The sequence below is a fragment of the Salvelinus fontinalis genome, chromosome 6, assembly GCF_029448725.1.
Source record: "Salvelinus fontinalis isolate EN_2023a chromosome 6, ASM2944872v1, whole genome shotgun sequence".
In the NCBI taxonomy this organism is placed as follows: domain Eukaryota; kingdom Metazoa; phylum Chordata; class Actinopteri; order Salmoniformes; family Salmonidae; genus Salvelinus; species Salvelinus fontinalis.
The window spans coordinates 34517470-34544694 of NC_074670.1; the positions used below are offsets into that span (position 1 = coordinate 34517470).

The following is a 27225-nucleotide window of genomic DNA, read 5'->3' on the forward strand; positions in this document are numbered from 1 at the left end:
GAAGTGGTCTGTGGTCACCACCTGCCGAACCACTCCTTTATTGGGGGTGTCTTGCTAGTTGCCTATAATTTCCACCTGTTTTCTATTCCATTTACACAACAGCATGTGACATTTATTGTCAATCAGGGTTGCTTCCTAAGTGGACAGTTTGATTTCACAGAAGTGTGATTAACTTGGAGTTACATTGTGTTGTTTAAGTGTTCCCTTTATTTTTTTGAGCAGTGTATATAACAAACATATAACAAATGTAAAGGAAACATATAAAACAAACATATAACAAATGTGAAGGAAACATATAAAACAAACATATAACAAATGTGAAGGAAACATATATAACAAATGTAAAGGAAACATATAAAACAAACATATAACAAATGTAAAGGAAACATATAAAACAAACATATAACAAATGTGAAGGAAACATATATAACAAACATATAACAAATGTGAAGGAAACATATAAAACAAACATATAACAAATGTGAAGGAAACATATAAAACAAACATATAACAAATGTGAAGGAAACATATATAACAAACATATAACAAATGTGAAGGAAACATATAAAACAAACATATAACAAATGTGAAGGAAACATATAAAACAAACATATAACAAATGTGAAGGAAACATATATAACAAATGTGAAGGAAACATATAAAACAAACATATAACAAATGTGAAGAAAACAACACATAGGGTGTGATGGAATTAATTGTAAAGTATATTTATATCACATGTCCTTGTAATTTCGGTAGGTTGGTGGGGGGATTTTTCTTAACGTTTTTCAATTACAGAATAAGTTTAAACTAATATGAAATAATGTATTTGAAATACAAATACAGTAGGTAACTTAATATTTTATATTCTTACAATTTCACTACGATAGACACTTTCATGAGTGCCAACGATAACTTTGACCATGAAAACTAACATGGAATGGATTTGTGCAAAGAATGATATTTGGTTGTAATATGTACAATTCCACAAGAGAACTAAAAGCTATACCAGCCTGTGTTTGTCTTTTCTTTTAGGGGTTCTTCTCATAAAACGGTCAGGTTGATTAGAAGGAGGGATTTTTTTGTCACCTGAGTGGCCCAGGTGCCTTTGTGTGGTGCCCAGGTTAGGTATCCCACATTCCAAGAGCCACAATGCCACAAAGAGGTAATTGTTGTCAAAGGGGTTTATTCCTGACAGAGGGGAGTGGGGGGGGGTTCACATTGTGTTGAACAGAAACCAGAATGTTCCCCAAAATCACCTCACCAGTATGGGAATTATCTCACAAGAAACCCATGAGGCAGCAAAGTTGTAGGAGACTGTGGGGCCATTTTGTTTGGAAAAGAAAAGGAATGAGGGGATAGGTAAATAAAGAGAGGAGATGTATAATATTTATCAGATTGTTTTGGGTTGCAGATGTTAATGATGTGACTATGACCTGTTGTATCACTTTGCTCCATTGACATTTTTTCATAAATGTGTCTGATTACATAATTGTATTAATTAGTCTCACATGACCATCTGTCAACTGGCCAGCGGACTCAAGATTTGGTCCTGGTTCCTGAGATTATAGGTGTGGATTGAGTTAGCGGGCCGGAAGTTTACCCTAATTTGATCTCTGGGCCCTTGTATGGTAGTTTTAACCCACCCACCCAGCTCTCTGCCTGTAGTCTCCTCCTCTCTGCTAGTTGTGACTAGTAATTGAGTGGGTGTGCAGGTGAGTTTCCACTTAATAGGTTGCCTCTCCTGTGCTGTCACTAGGAAGAACAGAGGGTAGTGACACTGGGAGAAAAGGAGAGCGGAGAGACGGAGAGAGAGAGGCTCTACACATCATCCGAGGCTGATACAGACAGTTTCATCCTCAGACTTTTGCTCAACGCGACACACGGGTAAGCGCTTGTTGTTGTTTTTTCTGAAAACATTTAGTTAAACAATTGGTTTGCGTTATTTTGTTTCCATTACCTGCTTATCTCAGGCTGATTAAGTTCAACAAGGAGGGTTGCCATGGTTGCTTAAAGATGATAGTGTAGAGAATAATGTTGCTTAGGTTTACTTCACAACAATAAATATAAGGTTATGTTACTGGCATTGAATGCTTCCATATTTTCACATAGTGCAGTGCCTTCTGAAAGTATTAAACTGAGATGTTTTGTCCCTGGCCTACACGCAATACCCCATGATATCAAAGTGGAATTATGTTTTTTGACAATTTTACAAATTAATAAAAAATGAAAAGCAAAAATGTCTTTAGTCAATAAGTATTCAACCCTTTTCTTATGGCAAGCCTAAATAAGTTCAGAAGTAAAAATGTGCTTAACAAGTCACAAAGTAAATTGGATGGACTCTGTCGAGCAGTGAATTTCGAACACAGATTCAGCCACAAAGACCAGGAAGGGTTTCCAATGCCTCGCAAAGAAGGGCACCTATTGGAAGATGGGTAAAAAAAAAACAGACATGGAATATCCCTTTGAGCATGGTGAAGTTTTTAATTACACTTTGGATGGTGAATCAATACAACCAGTCACTACAAAGATATAGGCGTCCTTCCTAACTCAGTTGCCGGAGAGGAAGGAAACCGTTCAGGGATTTCAACATGGTGACTTTAAAACAGTTACAGACTTTAATGGCTATGATAGGAGAAAACCGAGGATGGATCAACAACATTGTAGTTGCTCCACAATACTAACCTAATTGACAGAGTGAAAAGAAGGATGTTTGTACAGAACATAAATATTCCAAAATATGCATCCTGTTTGTAATAAGGCACTAAAGTAAAACTGCAACAAATGTGGCAAAGAAATTAACTTTATGTATTGAATACAAAGCCGTGTGATTGGGGCAAGTCCAACATCACCAAGTAGCAGAGTTGTGGACTCGAGTCACATGACTTGGACTGGAGTCTGACTTGAGTCACACATTTGATCACTTGAGGCTTGATTTGACAGAAAATGAAATAACTTGAGGCTTGACTTGGACTTGGAGCTTTAAGAGCAGTTGAAGGCCACGGAAGGAGTGTTGTATGGCATTGAAGCTTGTCTGGAGGTTTGTTAAGACTCGATATTCAACTTTGACTTGAGACTGATGACTTTACATGATCTGGCCAGGTTTTGTAATGTCCACACAGCCAGAGACAGTAGCCACAGCATCTCCCTTGCAAAAAAACCTGCAACAGATTGGCTAGTGAAACGCACACTCTGCCTTCTGAATGGACCAGCAAACTGCCAATTGACACAGGCCGGGTGAGCTAGCGAACAGATTGCTGATTTAATGTATATGATCAGGGGCAAACGTCAAATTGTAGGGAGAGAGGATTGCCATAATAAATAAATATGCAGGTGCAAAAAAAATTGGTGATCATGAATATTAACAGTTTACTTTGCAAGCTCACCAGTAATTGGGCATTACTTTAGTGCCTTATTGCAAACAGTATTCACGTTTTGGAATATTTTTATTCTCTACAAGTTTCCTTCTTTTCACTCTGTCAATTAGGTTAGTATTGTGGAGTAACTACAATATTGTTTATCCATCCTCAGTTTTCTCCTACTGGTCTTTCAGGAAGTCAAAATTGCTTGAAATTGATCATTTACTTATGAAGCTTGTATTTGAAATTTGTTGTTAAAGTGTATTATTAGTCTACTGCAGAGAATATGCACCATCGGCACGTCTTTCCACTTGTGCTCTCCAAACTCCCCCAGTGGAGAGCACTTTGTTCTCTTGTTGAAATGGTTGCTGTTGCTTTCACACGTTTAGATGAATATGTCATCAATAATCATTAAGTCTCATTAACACGAATGTACCTATGTAACAATGGATGTGGAAATTGCCTTTTACATCGTAGAACCCAGTTTATGGGCTGTAATTGCAAATTGGTTAATTGTATGGTCCTATGGTCTTTTGGGCTATTGCCTGTCTATATTTAGTTATTCTGATTGTATATTTTGTATGATAAGGCACTTTCACTATTGGATCACTAGGACCTGTAAATAAATCTACACTTTGAGCCCGTCAACCTGCCTTGCCTTCTGCTGATTTCATACCCTTAAGACTGCTACAAGGTGCCTATTTTACAATTACAAAATTCAAATGTGTTGTAGACAAAATAATGAAAAGGGCTGCCTGGTGTACTCAATAAATATGCTAATATTTGTAGTTGAACAAGTCATTGCATGTATAGATTTGTTTTACTTGACTTGAGACTTGACTTGAAAAAACTTGTGACTACTTGACTTGACTTGCTCTTAGAATGCACAAGTTAGACTTGACTCAAGACTCGAGCCGTTCTACTTGGGACTTCACTTGCGACTCGGACCCCTTGACTTGAGACTTGCTTGTGACTCAAATAATAGTGACTTGGTCCCACCTCTGCTGAGTACCACTCTTCATATTATCAAGCATAGTGGTGGCCCCCAAAAGGGAGTTTTTTAGGAAAGAAAGAAATGGAATAGAGCTAAGGACAGGCAAAATCCTAGAGGAAAACCTGGTCCAGTCTGCTTTCCAACAGATACTGGGAAACAAATTCACCTTTCAGCAGAAAGTTCCTGAGTGGCCTAGTTACAGTTTAGTCTTCAATTGGATTGAACATCTATGGCAAGAGATAAACATAGCTGTTTAGCAATGATCAACAACCAACTTGACAGAGCTTGAAATGTGCCAAAGGTAATTCTAACATGTTTTGACTCATGGGGTTGAATACTTATCTAATCAAGATACTGTATATTAGTGTGTTTTTTTGTTTTTTTTATTTAACCAATTTTATAATTTTTCTTTCACGTTGACATTACAGAGTATAGATCATTGACAAAAAATTACAATTAAATCCATTTTATTCCTACTTTGTAAAACAACAAAGTGTTTAAAAAAAAAAGTGAAGCAGTGTGAATACTTTCTGAAGGCACTGCGTATCTATAGTATGCTTGTGTCACAATTAATATAACATTTGACAGTGGTTTTATCTAAAACCCTCACTACATCATTTGTTATTTTAATTGAACTGTGTGTAGGTTAGGTTTAAGTCCGGGCACTGGCTGGGCCACTCAAGGAAATTGAGAGACTTGTCCCGAAGCCACTCCTGCGTTGTCTTGGCTGTGTGCTTAGGGTTGTTGTCCTGTTGGAAGGTGAACCTTCACCCCAGTCTGAGGTCAGGAAAGCTCTGGAGCAGGTTTTCATCAAGGATCTCTTTGTACTTTTCTCCATTAATCTTTCCCTCGATCCTGACTAGTCTCCCAGTCCCTGCCACTGAAAAACATCCCCACAGCATGATTCTGCTACCACCATGCTACACCGTAGGGATGGTGCCAGATTTCCTCCAGACATGACGCTTGGCATTCAGGCTAAGAGTTCAATCTTGGTTTCATCAGACTACAGAATCTTGTTTCTCATGGTCTGAGAGTCTTTAGGTGGCTTTTGGCAAACTCCAAGCGGGCTGTCATGTGCCTTTTACTGAGGAGTGGCTTCCGTCTGGCCACTCTACAATAAAGGCCTGATTGGTGGAGTACTGCAGAGATGGTTGTCCTTCTCAAAGATTATCCCATCTTCACAGAGGAACGCTAGATCTCTGTCAGAGTGACCATCAGGTTCTTGGTTACCTCCCTGACCAAGGCCCTTCTCCCCCGATTCCATGTTTGGCCGGGCAGCCAGCTCTAGGAAGAGTCTTGGTGGTTCCAAACTTCTTCCATTTAAGAATGATGGAGGCCACTGCAGAAATGTTTTGGTACCCTTCCCCAGATCTGTGCCTCGACACAATCGTGTCTCGGGGCTCTATTGACAATTCCTTCAACCTCATGCCTTGGTTTTTGCTCTGACATGCACTGTCAACTGTGGGACCTTATATAGAAGGATGTGTGCCTTTCCAAATCATGTCCAAACAATTGAATTTACCACAGGTGGACTCCAGTCAAGTTGTAGAAACATCTCATGGATGATCAATGGAAACAGGATGCACCTGAGCTCAATTTCGAGTCTCATAGAAAAGAGTCTGAATACTTATTTAAATAAGGTATTTCTGTATTTAATTGTTAATAAATCCTGTTTTCACTCTGTCAATATGAGGTATTTTTTATTTCATACATTTTAGATTAAGGCTGTAACGTAACAAAATGTGGAAAAAGTTAAGGGGTCTGAATACTTTCCGAATGCACTGTATATATATATTATATTTGAATATATTATATTTCATATACTTTAAGCAATATAACATTTTTCCTTTACACAAACACCTATAACTAGACCTACTTTTTTAAAAGTGGGCTATTTGTCACGGATTCCCCCGGTACTGCTGCTCATTCCGTGCACCAGTTCCGGAGGTCTACGTCACCGGCCTCTAGGTCGTCACTGAACTATCTCATTACGCACACATGATTCCAATTCCCATTGATTAGTAATTGTATATATGTGCCCTCTGTTCATCAATGTCTTGTCACTTATTGTTCCCATGTCCGTTGGTCTGTGATACCTGTGCTTTGTTATTTCGGCTTTCTTGCTGCGCGTATTGTTCACTTGTTATTACGGGTCTCGTATCGTGTATTGTTGTGCATTTGTTATTACAGGTCTCGACCCGTGTAGTGTATTGCCGGTCTCGTCCTGTGTATTTATTATAGGTTTTACCTCGCTCTTTTGTTTGGGTTACATCCCTGTGTTTTTGCATACGTGTTTGTTTTGGGATTCGTCCCCGTGCCTTTCATGGCATGTTGTATTTTTGGGTGGAGTATTAAAAACCCCTATTACGTATTCCTGCACCTGTCTCCGATCACTTATACAACGTGACACTATTAGCCACTGTTTGACCCTCAGTCTCCATGGTGTTGGGCCCAAAGGAGACTGTGTGGTTGGTTCCTAGGGAGGGATGGAAACATGCCGTGCTTAGATATATTGCCCCGGGGACATCACGAGGAACAAACACATTTTAATTGTGCTCATGGCTGAACGGCTGCCAACCGACACTACCGAACAAAACCATATCCTTTGATGACACACGCATGTGTCTGATTATTTTGGCAATGATTATTTTCTTAATATTGTAATTTACCAGCCACAATGTGGTTGTGAGTGGATGGTTGTTTGACAGTTCAACATCTATTATCTATTCCTAACTCTCTTTTCTACCTCTCTTTCCTACACTTAACCAAATTTAACTTACAAATCAGGCGCTGCGGCCACTGCAAACCATCATCAGATCAGTTTCCCCCATAGAACAATTAGGGAATTGTTTGCAAATGAACCCTCAGATAGATGATGGCATAAGATCAAAGGATAAGTCCAGGTGGGACATAATGAATGGACATGTGTAAACAGTCTGATTGCTCCACTGAATCTGACTTAGGTTGTGTGTCAACGGAAAAGGCATAATAGACCTTATGTGGTTTGTGGTATTACTTTTGTCCTCTACATGCTCCAGGTAGCATTATTCAATAGTCAGGTAACCACGATGCTACAAGACAATAAGGAACCTTTATATCACAATATTCAGGGTGTCACATTTCACTGTTTCTCAGTTTACTTCTAAATGTAAGATCTTCTGTGCCTAATTCGTACTGTAGCCGTGTTAATCGTTAAAGGGACACAGTCGTTATTCATATTGTTTTAAGATTATAGGGGGTCATTTTCTTGGGAACTTTTCTTCTTATCGTTTGTGCAAAAACACCATAGTCACATACTGTATGTACTGTAGATACTGGTATGGAGCTGGAGAAAATGAACATCATGTTAAAACTTATACTGGGTCAAAATGAACTCATCATGACTTCTCTTTCCCTTTCTAGACTGGACTAAGGGCTCCTACTCCATCCAGAAGACTATGGCCTCAACTGCTTCTTTTAAAGGCACAGGTATGTTTACTTTCTAAATATGCCCATTGCCTAAAAAATGTGCATAGACACATACTGACTGATTCTTGAATAATATAACTTCTATAACTTTAATCAAAGTTATATAAGTTACCCATTGATTATTGAAGAATATAACTTATATAACATTAATCAAAGTTATATAAGTTACCCATTGATTATTGAAGAATATAACTTATATAACATTAATCAAAGTTATATAAGTTACCCATTGATTATTGAAGAATATAACTTATATAACATTAATCAAAGTTATATAAGTTACCCATTGATTATTGAAGAATATAACTTATATAACATTAATCAAAGTTATATAAGTTACCCATTGATTATTGTAGAATATAACTTATATAACATTAATCAAAGTTATATAAGTTACCCATTGATTATTGAAGAATATAACTTATATAACATTAATCAAAGTTATATTGTAACGGCAGCCTTCCTCCTCTTCATCTGAAGAGGAGGTGTAGCAGGGATCGGACCAAGACGCAGCGTAGAGCGTGTTCAACATGTTTTTAATAGACAAGACGAAAACTGTGAACACTTACAACGATACAAAATAACAAATGTGGCAAACCGATACAGCCCTATCTGGTGCAGCGAAAACACAGAGACAGGAAACACCCACCCACAATCCCCAACACAAAACAAGCCACCTATATATGATTCCCAATCAGAGACAACACAAAACATCTGCCTCTGATTGAGAACCATATTAGGCCAAACATAGAAACAGACAAACTAGACACACAACATAGAATGCCCACCCAGCTCACGTCCTGACCAACGCTAAAACAAGCACAACACACAAGAACTATGGTCAGAACGTGACATATAAAAGTTACGCATTGATTAATGAAGAATATAACTTATATAACATTAATCAAAGTTATATAAGTTGTACTATTCAAGAAACTATGGGTAAATATCAATAATTGAAATGGACAGATTTTCAGATCCCAGATTGTATCTTTAAGATTCTAGACTGTATCTGCAACTGCAGTTAAACTGCAAAATGCCTGACGTAAAAAAAGTGTTATGTTATGTTGGACGCAGTATTTTCAGCATACTGCAGTTATACTGCACTCTAACTGGAGTTATACTGCAGTTATCCTGCACTCTGAATGCAATCTTTTTTCGTAAGGGAATGACTCATCTAGCCGAACAAAACAGAGGCTTACTGCCTACATGAATGTGACAAAGCATGGTTAAGAGCTTGTTATGTTTAATAGACAGGACCTGCCAAATGATGACAGCTGTATGCCTCTCCTATCTGAACAGGCCTCCTGCTCTTCTTACTACTGGGACTGCAGCCATCGTCATTTATTTCCGGGCAAAACACATCCTCAAGTTCCAATTCAACGACCAATGCTGTATCAACTGTGATGTCACCAGGCATGAGTACTGACTCTGCAGCAACTATCATGACAGCTACCACAGCTCAAACTACAATGTCGTCTGCCATTTCCTCTACGAATGCTACAATGTCGTCTGCCATTTCTTCTACGAATATTACAATGTCGTCTGCAGGGTTGGGTAGGTTCCTTTCTAAATGTAATCCATTATAGTTACTAGTTACCTGTCCAAGATTGTAATCAGTAAATAACTTTTGGGTTTCCCAAACTCAGGAATGTAATCTGATTACCTTAGATACAGTTACTTTTAGATTACTTTCCCCTTAAGAGCCATTAGAAGAAGACAAAAATGTATGTTACCAATTGAACGAAATCTTTTGCAGAATAAATCAGTGTTAAAGTTCACATAGCTGGCCATATATGCATGTTACATTTTACTTTATGGGTTGGATATGAAGGCTTCTTCTAACCCATTGCTTTCTACTACATATATTAATATGATTAAATTATATCTTCACATTGAAAACCAAGGTCTATCAGAATTCCAGTCAAAACACCAGTCTCAATGTCAACAGTGAAGAGGTGACTCCGGGATGCTGGCCTTCTAAGCAGAGTTACAAAGAAAAAGCCATATCTCTGTCCAGTGTCTGTGTTATTTTTCTCATCTTGATCTTTTCTTTTTATTGGCCAGTCTGAGTTATGGTCCCATGTGGCTCAGTTGGTAGAGCATGGCGCTTGCAATGCCAGGGTTGTGGGTTCAATTCCCATGGGGGGACCAGGGTTCACTTCCCACGGGGGGTCGCTTCTTCACTGTTGAGACTGGTGTTTTGCGGGTACTATTTAATGAAGCTGCCAGTTGAGGACTTGTGTTTGTGCTTTTCTTTAAAAAACAAGGACAGTTCTCAGTGATCCCAAAGTTTTAGAACACCTACTCATTTAAGGGTTTTTCTTTATTTTTATTATTTTCTACATTGTAGAATAATAGTGAAGACATCAAAACTATGAAATAACACATATGGAATCATGTAGTAACCAAAAAATTGTTAAACAGATTCTTCAAAGTAGCCAGCCTTTGCCTTGATGACAGCCTTGCACACTCTTGGCATTCTCTCAACCAGCTTCACATGGAATGCTTTTCCAACAGTCTTGAAGTAGTTCCCACATATGCTGAGCACTTGTTGGCTGCTTTTCCTTCACTCTGCGGTCCAACTTATCCCAAACCATTTCATTTGGGTTGAGGTCAGGTGATTGTGGAATCCAGCTCATCTGATGTAGCACTCCATCATTCTCCTTCTTGGTCAAATAGCCCTTACACAGCCTGGAGGTGTGTTGGGTCATTGTCCTGTTGAAAAACAAATGATAGTCCCACTAAGAGCAAACCTGACGGGATGGCGTATCGCTGCAGAATGCTGTGGTAGCCATGCTGTCAAACTAGCCTTCGCTTTGGCTCCCCCTCCTGTCCAGCTCAGGAATTCGGCGTCGCAGGCCTTCTAGCTGCTACTGAACCTACTGCTGGCAAACTCTCTTCACTCATCAACCCCGGACTTGACTTGTCATGTCACGTGTGCTCCCTCTCCGGCCTCTAGGTCACCAGGCTGCTCATTATGGCGCACACCTGTCACCATCATTACGCGCACCTGCGCGTCATCAGAATCACCTGGACTCCATCACCTCCTTGATTACCTGCCATATATATGTCACTCCCTTTGGTTCCTTCCCCAGGCTTCATTGTTTCTGTTTCAGTTTCCTGTCTGTGCGATGTTCGTGTTTCTGGTTTTGTTTATTAAATTATGCACTCCCTTGCTTCCCGACTCCCTGTGCACATGTTACATGACATCATTACACACACCTGGGTCCAATCTCCAATCTATCACTGTATTTATACTCCCTCTGCCATTTGTCTTTGCCGGATAATGAACTTATCCTCTGCAGCAGAGGTAGCTCTGGGTCTTCCTGTGGTGGTCCTCATGAGAGCCAGTCTCAACATCGCGCTTGATGGTTTTTGCGACTGCACTTGAAGAAACTTTCAAAGTTCTTTAAATGTTCCGCATTGACTGACCTTCATGTCTTAAAGTAATGATGGACTGTCATTTCTTTTTGCTTATTTGAGCTGTTCTTGCCGTAATATGGACATTTACCAAATAGGGCTATCTTCTGTATACCACCCCTACCCTGTCACAACACAACTGATTGGCTCAAATGCATTAAGAAGGAAAGAAATTCCACAAATGAACTTTTAACAAGGCACACCTGTTGATTGAAAAGCATTCCAGGTGACTACCACATGAATATGTCATCAAGGCAAAGGGTGGCTACTTTGAAGAATGTCAAATATAAAATATATTTTGATTTGTTTAGCACTTTTTTGGTTACTATATTATATATGTGTTATTTCATAGTTCTGATGTCTTCAATATTATTTTACAATGTAGAAAAAAAAGAGAAAAAAACTCTGGAATGAGTAGGTGTGTCCAAACTTTTGACTGGTACTGTATATATACAGTTAAAGTCAGAAGTTTACATACACCTTAGCCAAATACATTTAAACTCACTTTTTCACAATTCCTGACATTTAATCCTAGTAAAAATTCCCTGTCCTAGGTCAGTTAGAATCACCACTTTATTTTAAGAATGTAAAATGTCAGAATAATAGTAGTGAGAATTATTTATTTAAGCTTTTATTTCTTTCATCACGTTCCAAGTGGGTCAGAAGTTTGCATACACTCAATTAGTATTTGGTAGTATTGGCTTTAAATTGTTTAACTTGGGTCCAAAATTTTGGGTAGCCTTCCACAAGCTTCCCACAATAAGTTGGCTGAATTTTGGCCCATTCATCCTGACAGTGCCGGTGTAACTGAGTCAGGTTGGTAGGCCTCCTTGCTCGCACACGCTTTTTCAGTTCTGCCCACAAATTTTCCATAGGATTGAGGTCAGGGCTTTGTGATGGCCACTCCAATACCTTGACTCTGTTGTCCTTAAGCAATTTTGCCACAATTTTGGAAGTATGCTTGGGGTCATTGTCCATTTGGAAGACCCATTTGCGACCAAGCTTTAACTTCCTGACTGATGTCTTGAGATGTTGCTTCAATATATCCACATAATTTTCCTCCCTCATGATGCCATCTGTTTTGTGAAGTGCACCAGTCCCTCCTGCAGCAAAGCACCCCCACAACATGATGCTGCCACCCCTGTGCTTCACATTTGGGATGGTGTTCTTCAGCTTGCAAGCCTCCCCCTTGTTCCTCCAAACATAACAATAGTACATTTTGCCAAACAGTTAAAAAAAAAAAACATCAGACCAGAGGAGATTTCTCCAAAAGTACGATCGTTGTCCCCATGTGCAGTTGCAAACCGTAGTCTTGCTTTTTTATGGCAGTTTTGGAGCAGTGGCTTCTTCCTTGCTGAGCGGCCTTTCAGGTTATGTCGATATAGGACTCGTTTTACTGTCGATATAGATAATTTTGTACCTGTTTCCTCCAGCATCTTCACAAGGTCCTTAACTTTTGTTCTGGGATTGATTCGCACTTTTTGCACCAAAGTACGTTTATCTCTAGGAGACAGAACGCGTCTCCTTCCTGAGCGGTATGATGGCTGCGTGGTCCCGTGGTGTTTATACTTGCGTACTATTGCTTGTACAGATGAACTTGTTACTTTCAGGTGTTTGGAAATTGCTCCGAAGGATGAACCAGACTTGTGGAGGTCTGAGGTCTTGGCTGATTTCTTTTGATTTTCCCATGATGTCAAGCAAAGAGGCACTGAGTTTGAAGGTAGGCCTTGAAATACATCCACAGGTACACCTCCAATTGACTCAAATTATGTTAATTAGTCTATCAGAAGCTTCTAAAGCCATGACATAATTTTCGGGAATTTTTCAAGCTCTTTAATGGCACAGTCAACTTTGTGTATGTAAACTTCTGACCCACTGGAATTGTGATAGAGTGAATTATAAGTTAAATAATCTGTGTGTAAATAATTGTTGTAAAAATTACTTGTGTCATGCACAAAGTAGATGTCCTAACCGACTTGCCAAAACTATAGTTTGTTAACAAGAAATTTGTGGAGTGGTTGAAAAACTAATTTTAATGACTCCAACCTAAGTGTATGTAAACTTCCAACTTCAACTGTATATATATGTGTATATATATAGATATATATACAGTATATATATATATAATTTATAAGTCCAAAAATGTATGTAGCCACTACATATTGCCCCTTTAAGTCTATCAAAAGTGTGTGAGTTTGAGCATGTGTCCATTAGGCCTTTTATATCAGCATTAATTAGATTGAACAATAAAAGCCCCACTTTTATTTCATAGGCTGGTATCTGCACTATGCAACTGTTACAAGAGCACATTTTTCACTGGCTGTCCACTGGTTTCAAAAACAATGATTGATAGGCAGCTTAAACTTCTTGAATTTAACCATTGTTGGGTTCAAATACACATTTAGATTTGTGAACAGCCATGCACAACAACCACAATCCGTAAGGCGCAAATAGCTAAATGAGAGAGGGGCAGTGTGATTCACATCAATGCGCTATGTAGATATCAATAATAAGTGATATCCGTATCACCCGTAGACTACACCACTGCTGTCATCCTTACCTCCAAGCGTTTATTCAAGTTGGATAATCTTTGGATGCTGACAGGAGTCGCACCATTGGAAGACATAGCTTGGACCGGAGCCTACAAAAACCTATTTTCCCGCGATCGATCAAACACATTTGGTGTGTCATCATAGTGGTCTCTGACTTGTGGTCAGACTTGCTCTGGTGGAACAAACTTTTTTTGTCATTGCTGATTTAAATGTCGATAAGAAGTGTCAAAGAACAACAATGTAGGGCATACGGGATCTGTGAAATGTGTATAGGTGCGGAGCTTTTGTGAAATAGCACAGTTACAAGTGGAAATCAAACTGGATGGACAACAGAAATAGAGGAAGGACTAAGAACAAACAAGAGAGAACTATTATAAAGTAGACTGTGTCTGTAAAATGTGTATAAGATGTATAAATTGAAGGTAAAAACCGAAATGTTTATCAGTTTACTCCAATTGGGGGATCGGTGGTAGGGTTTGCAGGGAATAATAATAAAGGTATATTCTTTTAAAAAGTATGTATGTCTATATAGGTATGTGTATGTATATATGTGTATATGTATGCATACGTGTATGGATATATATATTTACCCAAAAAAATATGGGGGATTGAAAAAAAAAAAAAAAAAAAAAAAAAGAAGTGTCAAAGATTTTCTTTTGCAAACGTCCTTTATGAATTTAAAAGTAATCCTAGAAGTAATCATCTCGTTTTTCAAAAGTATCTGTAATCCGATTACAATATTTTTGTTGGTAACGTAACGGATTACAGTTACCGATTTTTTTGTTTTTTTTTGTAATCCCTTACATGTAAAGGATTACATGTAATCCGTTACTCCCCAACCCTGGTTGTCTGGCATTTCTTCTATGAGTACTACAATGGAATCGGACTCAGCAACCATGTTGGCAGCTACCACAGTTCAACATACTGCTAATACGGCTACCTCTATCTCTAATTCATCCAATACAGTGCCTTGCAAAAGTATTCATCCCCCTTGCCGTTTTTCCGATTTTGTTGCATTACAACCTGTAATTTAAATTGATTTTTATTTGGATTTCATGTCAAATTGGTGAAGTGAAATTTTAAAAAATTACTTGTTTCAACAAAAAAAAAGTTAATAAAACTGAAAAGTTGTGTATTCACCCCTTTGTTATGAAGCCCCTAAATAAGATCTGGTGTAACCAATTACCTTCAGAAGTCACATAATTTGTTAAATACAACCCATCTGTGTGCAATCTGTGTCACATGTGTCACATGATCTCAGTATATATACACCTGTTCTGAAAGGCCCCAGAGTCTGCAACACCACTAAGCAAGGGGCACCGCCAAGCAAGTGGCACCATGAAGACCAAGGAGCTCTCCAAACAGGTCAGGGACAAAGTTGTGGAGAAGTACAGATCAGAGTTGGGTTATAAAAAAATATCTGAAACTTTGAACATCCCACAGAGCACCATTAAATCCATTATTAAAAAATGAAAAGAATATGGAACCACTTTAAGCCATACACAAACGAGTGGCCAGAAAAAAATCCATTGCTTAAAGTAGGCAAACATGTTTGGTGTTCGCCAAGAGGCATGTGGGAGACGGAAGAAGGTACTCTGGTCAGATGAGACTAAAATGTTGCTTTTTGCCCATCAAGGAAAACGCTATGTCTGGTGGAAAGCCAACACCTCCCATCACCCTGAGAACACCATCCCCACAGTGAAGCATGGTGGTGGCAGCATCATGCTGTGGGGATGGTTTTCTTCGGCAGGGACTGGGAAACTGGTCAGAATAGAAGGAATGATGGATGGCGCTAAATACAGGGAAATTCTTGAGGGAAACCTGTTTCATTCTTCCAGAGATTTCAGACTGGGACGCAGGTTCACCTTCCAGCAGGACAATGACCCTAAGCATACTGCTAAAGCAACACTCGAGCGGATTAAAGGGAAACATTTAAATGTCTTGGAATGGCCTAGTCAAAGTCCAGACCTCAATCCATTTGAGAATCTGTGGTATGACTTAAAGATTGCTGTACACCAATGGAACCCATCCAATTTGAAGGAGCTGGAGCAGTTTTGCCTTGAAGAATGGGCAAAAGTCCCAGTGGCTAGATGTGCCAAGCTTATAGAGACATACCCCAAGAGACTTGCAGCTGAATTTGCTGCAAAAGATGGCTCTACAAAGTATTGACTTTGGGGGGAGGGGTTGAATAGTTATGCACGCTCAAGTGTTCTGTTTTTTTGTCTTATTTCTTGTTTGTATCACAATTAAATATATTTTCCATCTTCAAAGTGGCATGTTGTGTAAATCAAATGATACACACCCCCAAAAATCTATTTTAATTCCAGGTTGTAAGGCAACAAAATAGGGAAAATGCCAAGGGGGTGTATAATTTCGCAAGCCACTGTATAGGTTCAATGACAACAGCCATGACCTCCACTTCAAGAAGTGTAACCATTGACAACTCAGGGAATACAATGGCGGGTAATTTAAAATGCTGATTGTTTTATGAATTATCATTCAGGATATTCGGTAGATATATTATTTTGCCACTTTGGTCTCACACTACATGTTGTCCTTGCTAACACAGGTAGTGGAACCACAAGCACGGACAATACCACTTCATGGGGCACCAGTGGCATGACCATGGTGAGTCTAGTAGTTTAGTAGTCTAGTAGATTTAATATATGATATGATATTATGTTAACACTTTATTTGAAGGGGGTATGCATAATGCATCTATATCACCTTTATGAAACCAATCATGACACCTTTGTGAATGTTGCAGTATCATTAATAGCAACCTTCATTACAGATTTTTTACTCAACATCATTCATGAGGCCACTAAGTAAATAGTCCTTGGAATTATTGCAAATTGTTTTAGAAAATAATTCAGCTGAATTTGCTGATATGCGCCTCTTTTGCACCGTAAGGGAGTCTAAACAAAGAGCTCTTTATATTTTGTACATATTTTTGATGATTTTAAGTGTTTTTTGTTTTTGCTAAGTCATTTAGTGTTTATTGGGTATATCTGGTTGTTTTCACCCATGGAGTTGAAGGACTGATGGCAAGTCTACTGGTGTGGTTTGGCTATACCTAGCTAGCGAATGTTTGCATTTAAAAGATCTCACTAAGCACCGGTTTCTTGACGAACGAGACCGGACTGCATTTTGGAAATGGGGATGGCTGATGTGGACTGATGTGTGGTGAACTTTTTTGCGCTGTAGCAGCTTCAGAGGCATCACCCAAGTGGGTGCTACTCGTTAGTTGTGGAGGAGTACTAAGTCCAGGCTACAGAGATGTTGAGCTGAGGACGACATCAGGGCCAGCAAGCCAACTGCATCATCTGGCATCGATCATCTGGCATCACCATCATCAAATCATCTAGCCTAACTCCAGTCGGTTATCAGAAGCCCCAGTCTCTGTCATAAGTGGGTACACTCTGTTGTGACGGAACTCTCAGAGCTGGCTTCATCACCATCAACATCAATTTCTTTGTTTTTAATCTACCTAATTGTTATGTCAATGTACATTTTTCCTTTTTAATCTGTTGCCCTATTCTGCAATTCAGCTTTTAGCTGCAAATGTGTAGTTTACAAGATTAAATGAACCAATGAAACAATATACCCTTCATATACTGTATAGCAATATATCCCACTCATTATCTACATTTCATTGATACACTGTAACCTGAATCATTTTCTCCAGCAGAGAGACAGGTCATACTGTATTAGTTGACAAGTCACATAGAAAAGGTGATCTTGTACAATGTTGCATGGGGCAGAAATGGGCATTCACACACAGTGCTACACAAATACCTTTTTACTGTAGGCTGCTGCTTTACAATAGATTCTACCCTGATATCTGATTATTTATTTGACTCATGTACTGTATAAGGATACTGCAACTGATTTTTTTTTTAATCCCGTAAACTTTGCTAGCTAAACACTGTATGGAAAATGGTATTTACCATTATTTACCGTCTACCATCTACTAAAAAGAACAGCTTTGAAAATTGTATCTAGTATTTTTTGCTGTTGGATTAAATGTTAGATAAAATGACTAAACGGTGAGTCTATCATTATCTGACTAAACTAAACTAAACTAAATGTTCTTATGGTATTTCATGAAAAACTTTTGCATGTATGACTCAGGGGTTAAATATGTATTCAACTCCAATTAATGCACAATGAAAGGTTCTGAACATAAGATAATGGGTATTACTCAGTGTTTTGAAAATGCACCCCCTTACATCTGAAAAGTGATTGAAAAAAACTATAAGTGAATACAGACAGTTTTTTTTTCAGTTCTACCACTGAGTGTACATAACCACAGTGCGTGTGTGTTGGTGGGTGTGGGTGTGAGTGAGGGGGTTGAGGGGATGGTGACTGGGCCAATGTTTGTGTCTGTGCATGTTGGCACCGAGGAATGAAGTAACTTGGTGGGAGAGATTGTTTCATGATACATGTAGTCCGCTTTACCATCCTTTTAATGCCTTATCTGGGAGCTTTCCTCAAGACAAGTATAACGGTCGTCATATTCGTTCTCCTCCTCCTCCTCAATCAGCTCCTGATTGGCTGGCGGCTCTGGCAGCTCCTGACTGGCTGGCGGCTCTGGCAGCTCCTGACTGGCTGGCGGCTCTGACAGCTCCTGACTGGCTGGCGGCTCTGGCGGCTCCTGACTGGCTGGCGGCTCTGGCGGTTCCTGACTGGCTGGCGGCTCTGGCGGCTTCTGACTGGCTGGCGGCTCTGGCAGCTCCTGACTGGCTGGCGGCTCTGGCAGCTCCTGACTGGCTGGCGGCTCTGGCAGCTCCTGACTGGCTGGCGGCTCTAACGACTCGGGGCAGACGGATGGCTCAGATGGCGCCGGGCAGACGGATGGCTCAGATGGCGCCGGGCAGACGGATGGCTCAGATGGCGCTGGGCAGACGGATGGCTCAGATGGAGCTGGGCAGACGGATGGCTCAGATGGCGCTGGGCAGACGGATGGCTCAGATGGCGCTGGGCAGACGGATGGCTCAGATGGTGCTGGGCAGACGGATGGCTCAGATGGTGCTGGGCAGACGGATGACTCAGATGGCGCTGGGCAGACGGATGGCTCAGATGGCGCTGGGCAGACGGATGACTCAGATGGCGCTGGGCAGACGGATGGCTCAGACGGCGCTGGGCAGACGAGCAGTGCAGGCGGCGTTGGGCAGACGGCCGACTCTGACCTGCTGAGGCGCACAGTAGGCCTGGTGCGTGGTGCCGGAACTGGTGGTACCTGACTGGAGACACGCACCTCAAGGCTAGTGCGGGGAACTGGAACAGGGCACACTGGACTCTCGAGGCGCACTATAGGCCTGGTGCGTGGTACCGGAACTGGAGGTACCGGGCTGAGGGCACGCACCTCAGGGCGAGTGCGGGGAGAAGGAACAGTGCGTACAGGGCTCTGGAGACGCACAGGAGGCTTGGTGCGTGGTGCCGGAACTGGAGGTACTGGGCTGGAGACACGCACCACAGGGAGAGTGCATGGAGGAGGAACAGGGCTCTGGAGACGCACTGGAAGCCTGGTGCGTGGTGTAGGCACTGGTGGTACTGGGCTGGGGCGGGAAGGTGGTGCCGGATATACCGGACCGTGCAGGCGTACTGGCTCCCTTGAGCACCGAGCCTGCCCAACCTTACCTGGTTGAATGCTCCCCGTAGCCCGTCCAGTGCGGGGAGGTGGAATAACCTGCACTGGGCTGTGTAGGCGAACCGGGGACACCATGCGTAAGGCTGGTGCCATGTACACTGGCCCAAGGAGACGTACTGGAGGCCAGATATGTAGAGCCGGCTTCATGGCACTTGGCCTAATGCTCACTCTAGCCCGGCCAGTGCGGGGAGGTGGAATAACCCGCACCGGGCTATGCACACGTACAGGAGACACCGTGCGCTCTTCCGCATAACACGGTGTCTGCCCGTACTCCCGCTCTCCACGGTAAGCATGGGAAGTGGGCGCAGGTTTCCTACCTGCCTTCGCCACACTCCCTTTTCTTCACGGGCTTCTTACCGCGTCGTCGTGCTAACCTCATTCGCCGGTATCCCTCTGCACATTGCTCCATCGAATCCCAGGCGGGCTCCGGCACTCTCCCTGGGTCAACCGACCACCTGTCTATTTCCTCCCAAGTGGTGTAACCCAGATCCGGCTCCTGCTGCCGAGCTAGCTCCTCGACACACCGCCTCTCTGCTTTTGCTGCCTCCAGCTCTGCTTGGGGCGTTGATACTCCTCTGGCTCTGCCCAGGGTCCTTTTCTGTCTACCTCGTCCTCCCATGTCCATTTCTCCTGGTCCTGCTGCTGCTGCTGCCCGTTACCCCGCTGCTTGATCCTTTGTTGGTGGGTGATTCTGTAACGGTCGTCATATTCGTTCTCCTCCTCAGACGAGGAGGAGCATGGATCGGACCAACACGCAGCGAGGTATGTAGACATAATGAATTTAATAGGCAAGACGAACACTGACACGAACTACACTTGATAATTTACAAAATAACAAACAAACGACGTAGACTGACCTGAGCATGAGAACTACATATAACGAAGAATGCACGAACAGGAAAAACGAATGAACGAACGAGACAGTACCGTGTGGTGCAACAAAACACAGACACAGCGACAATCACCCACAAACAAACAGTGAGAACAGCCTACCTTAATATGGTTCTCAATCAGAGGAAACGTCAAACACCTGCCTCTAATTGAGAACCATATCAGGCAACACATTTAACCAAACATAGAAACACATAACATAGAATGCCCACCCCAACTCACGCCCTGACCAACTAAACACGTACAAAAAACAACAGAAAACAGGTCAGGAACGTGACAACAAGCAATTTCACATCAATTAGCATGCACGATGTCACCCTTTATAAAGCACAGTTTTTGAGGGAATTAGCCAGTTATGTCACATTTAGTAATGCCCTTTAAGTTGTTTAAGTCCTCCTTTATGCACCCTTTATTGTGGAGTATGACACATAAGTACAGTTGATCTGTGTAGTGCAGACTTGATGTATGCTGTATAGACTTTCTAAGTAGTACTTCATTCAATCCGAAATTACTGTTGTTTGACTGTTTAGAGAAATCATACATAGATGCGGTGCTCAGTATCTGATTGTCTCTCTCTCTCTCATTCTCTCTCTCTCTCTCTCGCTCTCTCTCTCTCAAAGATATCCTGTCGCCAGTTCTCCTGTAACTCCTCAGACTGCTACGATGTGTACATGAACATGACTTCTGTTTCATGCGACGCTAACATCACCTTCTGTGAGGTACAGTATGCGCTATGCGTGTATTGCAGAATTTTTGAATTTGAATAATACAAATGTACTTACATTTCTCATGCAACTTTTGCATGCTATAGTTCATATTGCATCTGCTGTCATTAATTCACGTCACACCTATTTTAGATGCGATCTTCCTGGCCCTAATACTAAAAGTTTCACATAATTTTTATTATTTTAAGTCAGTTGCATTTGTAACAACTATACCGGAATGTGGTTCTAACTCCATCTTTTATTCCCTTGTTGAACAATAACAAAACATTTAAATGTATTTGCTTTTAAGAGTGTGCTAACAAAATGTGTGTGATACCTTCTCAGCTGAAGAGACAGGAAGACATGACTTACACCGGTGGCTGCAGTTCCTCCTGCAGTAATGCCTGTGTCAACGACACTCAGACCAACTGTTCGATGGGATGCTGCAACTCCACTGGCTGTCTTAGCTCTACCCTGGCCTCCATTGTTCTCACAAACACTACAACAGGTAAACCGTTTTTAGTCCCCCCCCCCCCCAAAAAAAAATTACAATAAAGAAAACCAATGTCCTGTGGCCTACGGTGGTCCACTGGTTTAAACCACTGCCTCTGGATCACATGCACTGTGTACCTCCGAGAGCATGGGTTCAAATCTGTCCCACTGCTCAAGCACCTTCTCTCCTCCTTACTTTCTTCTCTAGCCATCCTGTCTATTAAACACAAAAAATACCTAAGGGACTAGCCCCCTCCATACATTTTTGGGGGATATCTAAGTGCCCTGCATTATGATTGTTTTCTATGCTATTCTGCAATTCTTCAGTTTCCTTGTAAACTGTGTGCAAGACTCAATAAAGTCAAAGTCAAACCGTACTATGGTGTCCTTTGTGTTAGAATTGGTGAGCCTGTAAAAACCCTGTATTTTACTGTGAGGGATCCATGCTTACATGTATCACCACCACATTGGGAGACTGTTACTGTATGGGGCTGAGCTATATCTGCTGGTCTGTTGAACTATTCGTTTTCTGACAATGCATAGCATCTTATCACTATTCCTTTCATTTCAACACATCTGTAAAACGTGCTATTTATTTTTGATTAAATCTGAATTGTATTATATGAGCATGAAAGTACAATGCACTATATACAGTGCAAGATTGAGACATGAGTCATCTCAAAGATACTTATTTTATTTGTTCCTCCAGTGACTACAGTGATGATGACCACCACCACAACAACAGCAGCAGCCACCACTACAACTGCTGAACCAACCGATGTAAGAACTAGCTTTTGGGCAGCAACTTGATGTTCTCAGGTTGATGTAGGCCTACAATAGTAAATTTCCCAATATGTTAGGGTACATTTATATACACATTAAACGGGCAATCTGGGAGTGTGTGTGTGTGTGTGTGTGTGTGTGTGTGTGTGTGTGTGTGTGTGTGTGTGTGTGTGTGTGTGTGTGTGTGTGTGTGTGTGTGTGTGTGTTAGAGCTGTGACGGTCATGGAATTTTGGATAATAGTTATTGTTCAGGCAAGTGACAGCGGTCACCATTATAATAGTCTTAAAGACACATTTTCTCCTCTCCTCCGCTCCCGTGCTGCTGTTGCAGGGAGGGGGAGTTGTCTAGACAACCAAAGACACCTTGCTTGTTTCAGCAAGGAGCAACACTGTTTAATCACTGAGTTGATGTTAACGCGGAAAAGGGCTCAACTGCATGAATGCCCGGTAGTCCCGTCTTCAGTGAGCTATCTGTTTGTCGTCGGCTCTAAGAACCGGCTCGCATATCAGAAGAGCCGAATCTATTTATAAAAATATAACAAAAATTAAGATATGAATAATGAAAAGATTTAAATGAATAGAATTAACTAATTCTAAGAACAAAAAAAGAAAATAAATGATATAGGCCTAAATGCTCAAGCGCACACACATTCGTTCTGACTATCTGCTCAGACTAACAGCCTCACCTGTTGCTCCTGTCAATCAGACACGCAGTGTAAACCAAGGAACCAAAGCCGTTGAGAGAGAGGAAAACTGTGAAAACAACAGCTGGAAAATGAGTCGGAAGCACAGTAGCATTTGGATGCATTTTAATAATGTAGACAATGTTAAAGCACAGTGTAGAATTTGCCAAAACAAAATCTCATATAAAGCCGGTTCTACGCACAATCTACACCAGCATATGCGAACTGTGAAGCTAGCTGTAGCGGAGCTTCAAGAAACTAGCGGGCCTGCTAGTGATAGTGGTGGAGCCAGCACCTCCACACGTGGAGATATATCCACTCAGTCAAGTAGGCCTACTCCGTGACCCACAGCAACGCAGTCTTCTATGGACCAGTTTATGCCCAAAGTCTATGTCTGTAACAAAACAAGGCCAAATTGATATTGCATTGGCTAAAATGATTGCCACCGATTTCCAGCCATTTTCGATCGTGGAGGACAGAGGTTTTAGAAATTATAGCAATAGTCTAAATCCAATGTACACAAATCTAAGCAGGAAAACCCTTTCAAATTCATTTATTCCACAACTGTACGAGAGCACACAGGCTTCAGTGCGGGAAAGAGTCCAAAAAGCGACTGCAGTTTGCCTTACCGCTGACTGCTGGACATCAAGGATAACCACTTCTTACATGTCGGTTACATGTTACTTCATTGAAGATTTTTTGATGTCTAGCTGTCTTCTGGACTGCTTAGAGTTCAGCGACAGACACACCTCAGAGAACTTGGCAGACGAACTGTTGAGAGTGTCCAGAGAATGGCAAGTAGATGGAAAAGTGGTCTGTTGTGTTAGCAACAATGCAGCTAACATAACCAAAGCCATGAGCATTTTTAAATGGAACCCTCATCCATGTCTTGCCCACACAATCAACCTGATTGTTAGAGATGCTCTGGAGGTGATGAAGCCCACTGTGAACAAAGTGAAAGCAGCCTTGGAATACTTCTACGGGAGCACAATAGGTGCTGAAAAACTAAAGTCTACGCAACGCCAGATGGGGATGCCTGAGCTGAGGCCTAAACACGACTGCACTACAAGGTGGAATTCAACATTTTATATGTTGAAGCGGTTTCTTGAGTCAAAGGATGCCATCATCTCTACCCTGACCATTGTCAATGCACCTGTTGATGCTCTGACCCAAGAGGAATGGGAGGTGGCGTGCAGAGTCCTGGAACCCTTTGAGCAGTTCCCTGTTGAGATCAGTGGAGAGAGATACAGTAGGCAGTTATTACTACATCATAATTTAATCCAGTACTATATATGTATGTGGGCAGTAGAGGAGAATGTAGTATCAGTAGGCAAAACATGAACCTGAACTAATAAGTTACTGTTCTCTCTTATCAGCTATTTGACAGCCGCAAAAAATGATACTCCTGTGTAAGGGTCTGCAGCGAATCACAGCCAGCTGCCAGAGAGAAGCAAATGTAACCACAGGACATTTGACAGAGTTGATTGACACACTATGTTCATCAATGGACAGAAAGTTCCACAGAATGGAATATAATCACGTGCTTTCAGAAACCGCTGCACTTGACCCCAGGTTTAAGAAGTTAGCCTTCACTGATGCCAGAGTAATTGATGAGGCTCTTCATAGAATAACTTCAGCAGCAGGGAGGGACAGCCCCAGCAGTCAGCTGGCTCAGGTACCAGGGCAACAGGAATAAGAGGGAGCAGATGGAGCAGAAGCACCACTAGTGGTGCCACAAACATCTGCTGTTTGGATGCTGTTTGATGAGAGAGCAACTGGGGATGCAGCACGAAGGAATCCCTCAGCTGGTGCCATAACGGAGCCTGTCCTTCAAAGATCTGCAGATCCTATGAGCTGCTGGAAGAACAAGGCCTCTGTCTACCCACGGCTTACTAAAGTCATGACAGGGAGACTCTGCATAGTAGCCACATCCGTTCCCTCTGAGAGGGTCTTCTCGAAAACGGGACAAATAATTACTGAAAGAAGAAACCGCATTAGCCCCTCGAAAGTGAGGCAGCTTGCATTTCTGAATGCAAATCGCTCAAAAGCAAAATATGGTCAGCATTGCTGTGTGCTGCTGGTTATAACATGGCAATAAAGAAGAGAGAGAAAAGAGGGACCAGTTTAATGTTTTAAGTCGGATGCCCTCAGTTTTGCACATTGTTATTTATTTATTTTTTGATATGGTGCAATATTCTATTATTATGTTGTTCAGATTGTATTTGTTTTGAATGGTTAGATTTATATGCATTTTGTTTATATACATTCAAAAGTTATACTTTAAATGCAAATGTTTAATAGCATTCTTTTTCACAACAAACCAATGCTTTTTAAATAAATTCTGGTTAAGGTAGAGATGGTTTCATTTAATAATTGAATTAGAATTGTTTTACACCAATCATAGTCAAACTATCACAAACTGTTTGACTTGAAAAAATACAAAACATGTTTTTTTTAAAGAGACGTTTGGGAGCCAAAAGAACCGTCTCTTATTGGTGAGCTGAGCCGAATGAGCCGGCTCACTGAAAAGAGCCGGAATGCCCATCACTACTCTGAAGCTTTGTCAGAGTGATCATTGCGTTCTTGGTCACCTCCCTGACCAAGGCCCTTCTCCCCCGATTCCATGTTTGGCCAGGCGGCCAGCTCTAGGAAGAGTCTTGGTGGTTCCAAACTTCTTCCATTTAAGGATTATGGAGGCCCCTGTGTTCTTGGAGACATCCAATGCTGCAGAAATTGTTGGGTACCCTTCCCCAGATCTGTGCCTCGACACAATCCTTTCTTAGAGCTCTACGGCGGTTCCTTCGACCTCATGTCTTTGTTTTTGCTCTGACATGCACTGTCAACTGTGGGACCTTATATAGACGGGTGTGTGCATTTCCAAATAATGTCCAATCAATTGAATTTACCACAGGTGGACTCCAATCAAGTTGTAGAAACATCTCAAGGATGATCAATGGAAACAGGATGCACCTGAGCTCAATTTTGAGTCTCACAGCAAAGGGTCTGAATACTTATATTTTTGCTCATTATGGGGTGTTGTTTGTAGATTGCTGACGAATTTAAAAAATACAATCCATTTTAGAATAGGGCTGTAACGTTGCAAAATGTAGAAAAAGACCCAGAGTTACCTCTAATGCCCAGGATAAGTTCATTAGATTTACCAGCCTTTACCAGCCTCAGCCCTCCAGGCTGTGTAAGGGCTATTTGACCAAGAAGGAGAGTTATAGAGTACTGCATCAGATGTACATTATGCCTTGAATCTATGCTATCGTGCCTGTAACGGCTTTTTTCCAGTCCTAGCTGGTGCAGAGAAACACAAAGACAGGAAACAATCACCCACAAACAAACAGTGAACACGGGATACCTTAATATGGTTCCCAATCAGAGACAATGACAAACACCTGCCTCTGATTGAGAACCATATTAGGCCAAACAAGAAACCCAACATAGAAACACAAAACATAGAATGCCCACCCAGCTCACGTCCTGACCAACTAAACAAAGACTAAACAAAGGAAATAAGGTCAGGAACGTGACAGTACCCCCCCCCCCCCCCCCCCCCCCCACCCCCCAAGGTGCAGACTCCGGCCGCAAAACCTGAACCTATAGGGGAGGGTCTGGGTGGGCATCTGTCCACGGTGGCGGCTCTGGCGCTGGACGTGGTCCACACCCCACCATAGTTAACCCCCGCTTCCGTGGCCTCCTCTTAACGGCGACCCTCCAAATTAACCCCACTGGACTGATGGGCGCCTCTGGACGGAGGGGCAGCACCGGACTGAGGGGCAGCTCCGGCCTAAGAGGCAGCACCGGACTAAGGGGCAGCACCGGACTGAGGGGCAGCACCGGACTGAGGGGCAGCACCGGACTGAGGGGTAGCTCATGATTTAAGGGCAACACACACCACTGGGCGAGTGCTGGGAGGAGGAATAGGGCGTACTGGACTCTGGAGACGCACAGGAAGCCTGGTGCGTGGTGTTGGCACTGGTGGTACTGGGCTGGGGCGGGGAGGTGGCACCGGATAGACCGGACCGTGAAGGCCTACTGGAGCTCTTGAGCACCGAACCTGCCCTACCTTACCTGGTTGAATGTTCCCCGTGGCCAGGCCAGTGCGGGGAGGTGGAATAACCCGCACTGGGCTGTGCTGGCGAACCGGGGACACCATGCGTAAGGCTGTTGCCATGTACACCGGCCAGAGGAAACACACTGGAGACCAGATGCGTTGA

At 41.9% G+C, this 27225-nt stretch overlaps 1 protein-coding gene across 1 annotated transcript in view; it reads left to right on the forward strand.

The window, feature by feature from the left end:
* Positions 1–1749: 1749 nt before the first annotated feature.
* Positions 1750–27225, forward strand: part of LOC129857726 (uncharacterized) — a 37455-nt gene continuing 11979 nt past the window's right edge. Inside the window, exons 1-7 of the mRNA XM_055926239.1 lie at positions 1750–1887; positions 7756–7821; positions 9124–9378; positions 16366–16424; positions 20961–21059; positions 21390–21552; positions 22246–22316. Of these exons, the coding sequence (XP_055782214.1) occupies positions 7791–7821; positions 9124–9378; positions 16366–16424; positions 20961–21059; positions 21390–21552; positions 22246–22316 (678 nt within the window). The 5' untranslated portion in view covers positions 1750–1887; positions 7756–7790. The remainder of the gene's footprint in view (positions 1888–7755; positions 7822–9123; positions 9379–16365; positions 16425–20960; positions 21060–21389; positions 21553–22245; positions 22317–27225) is intronic.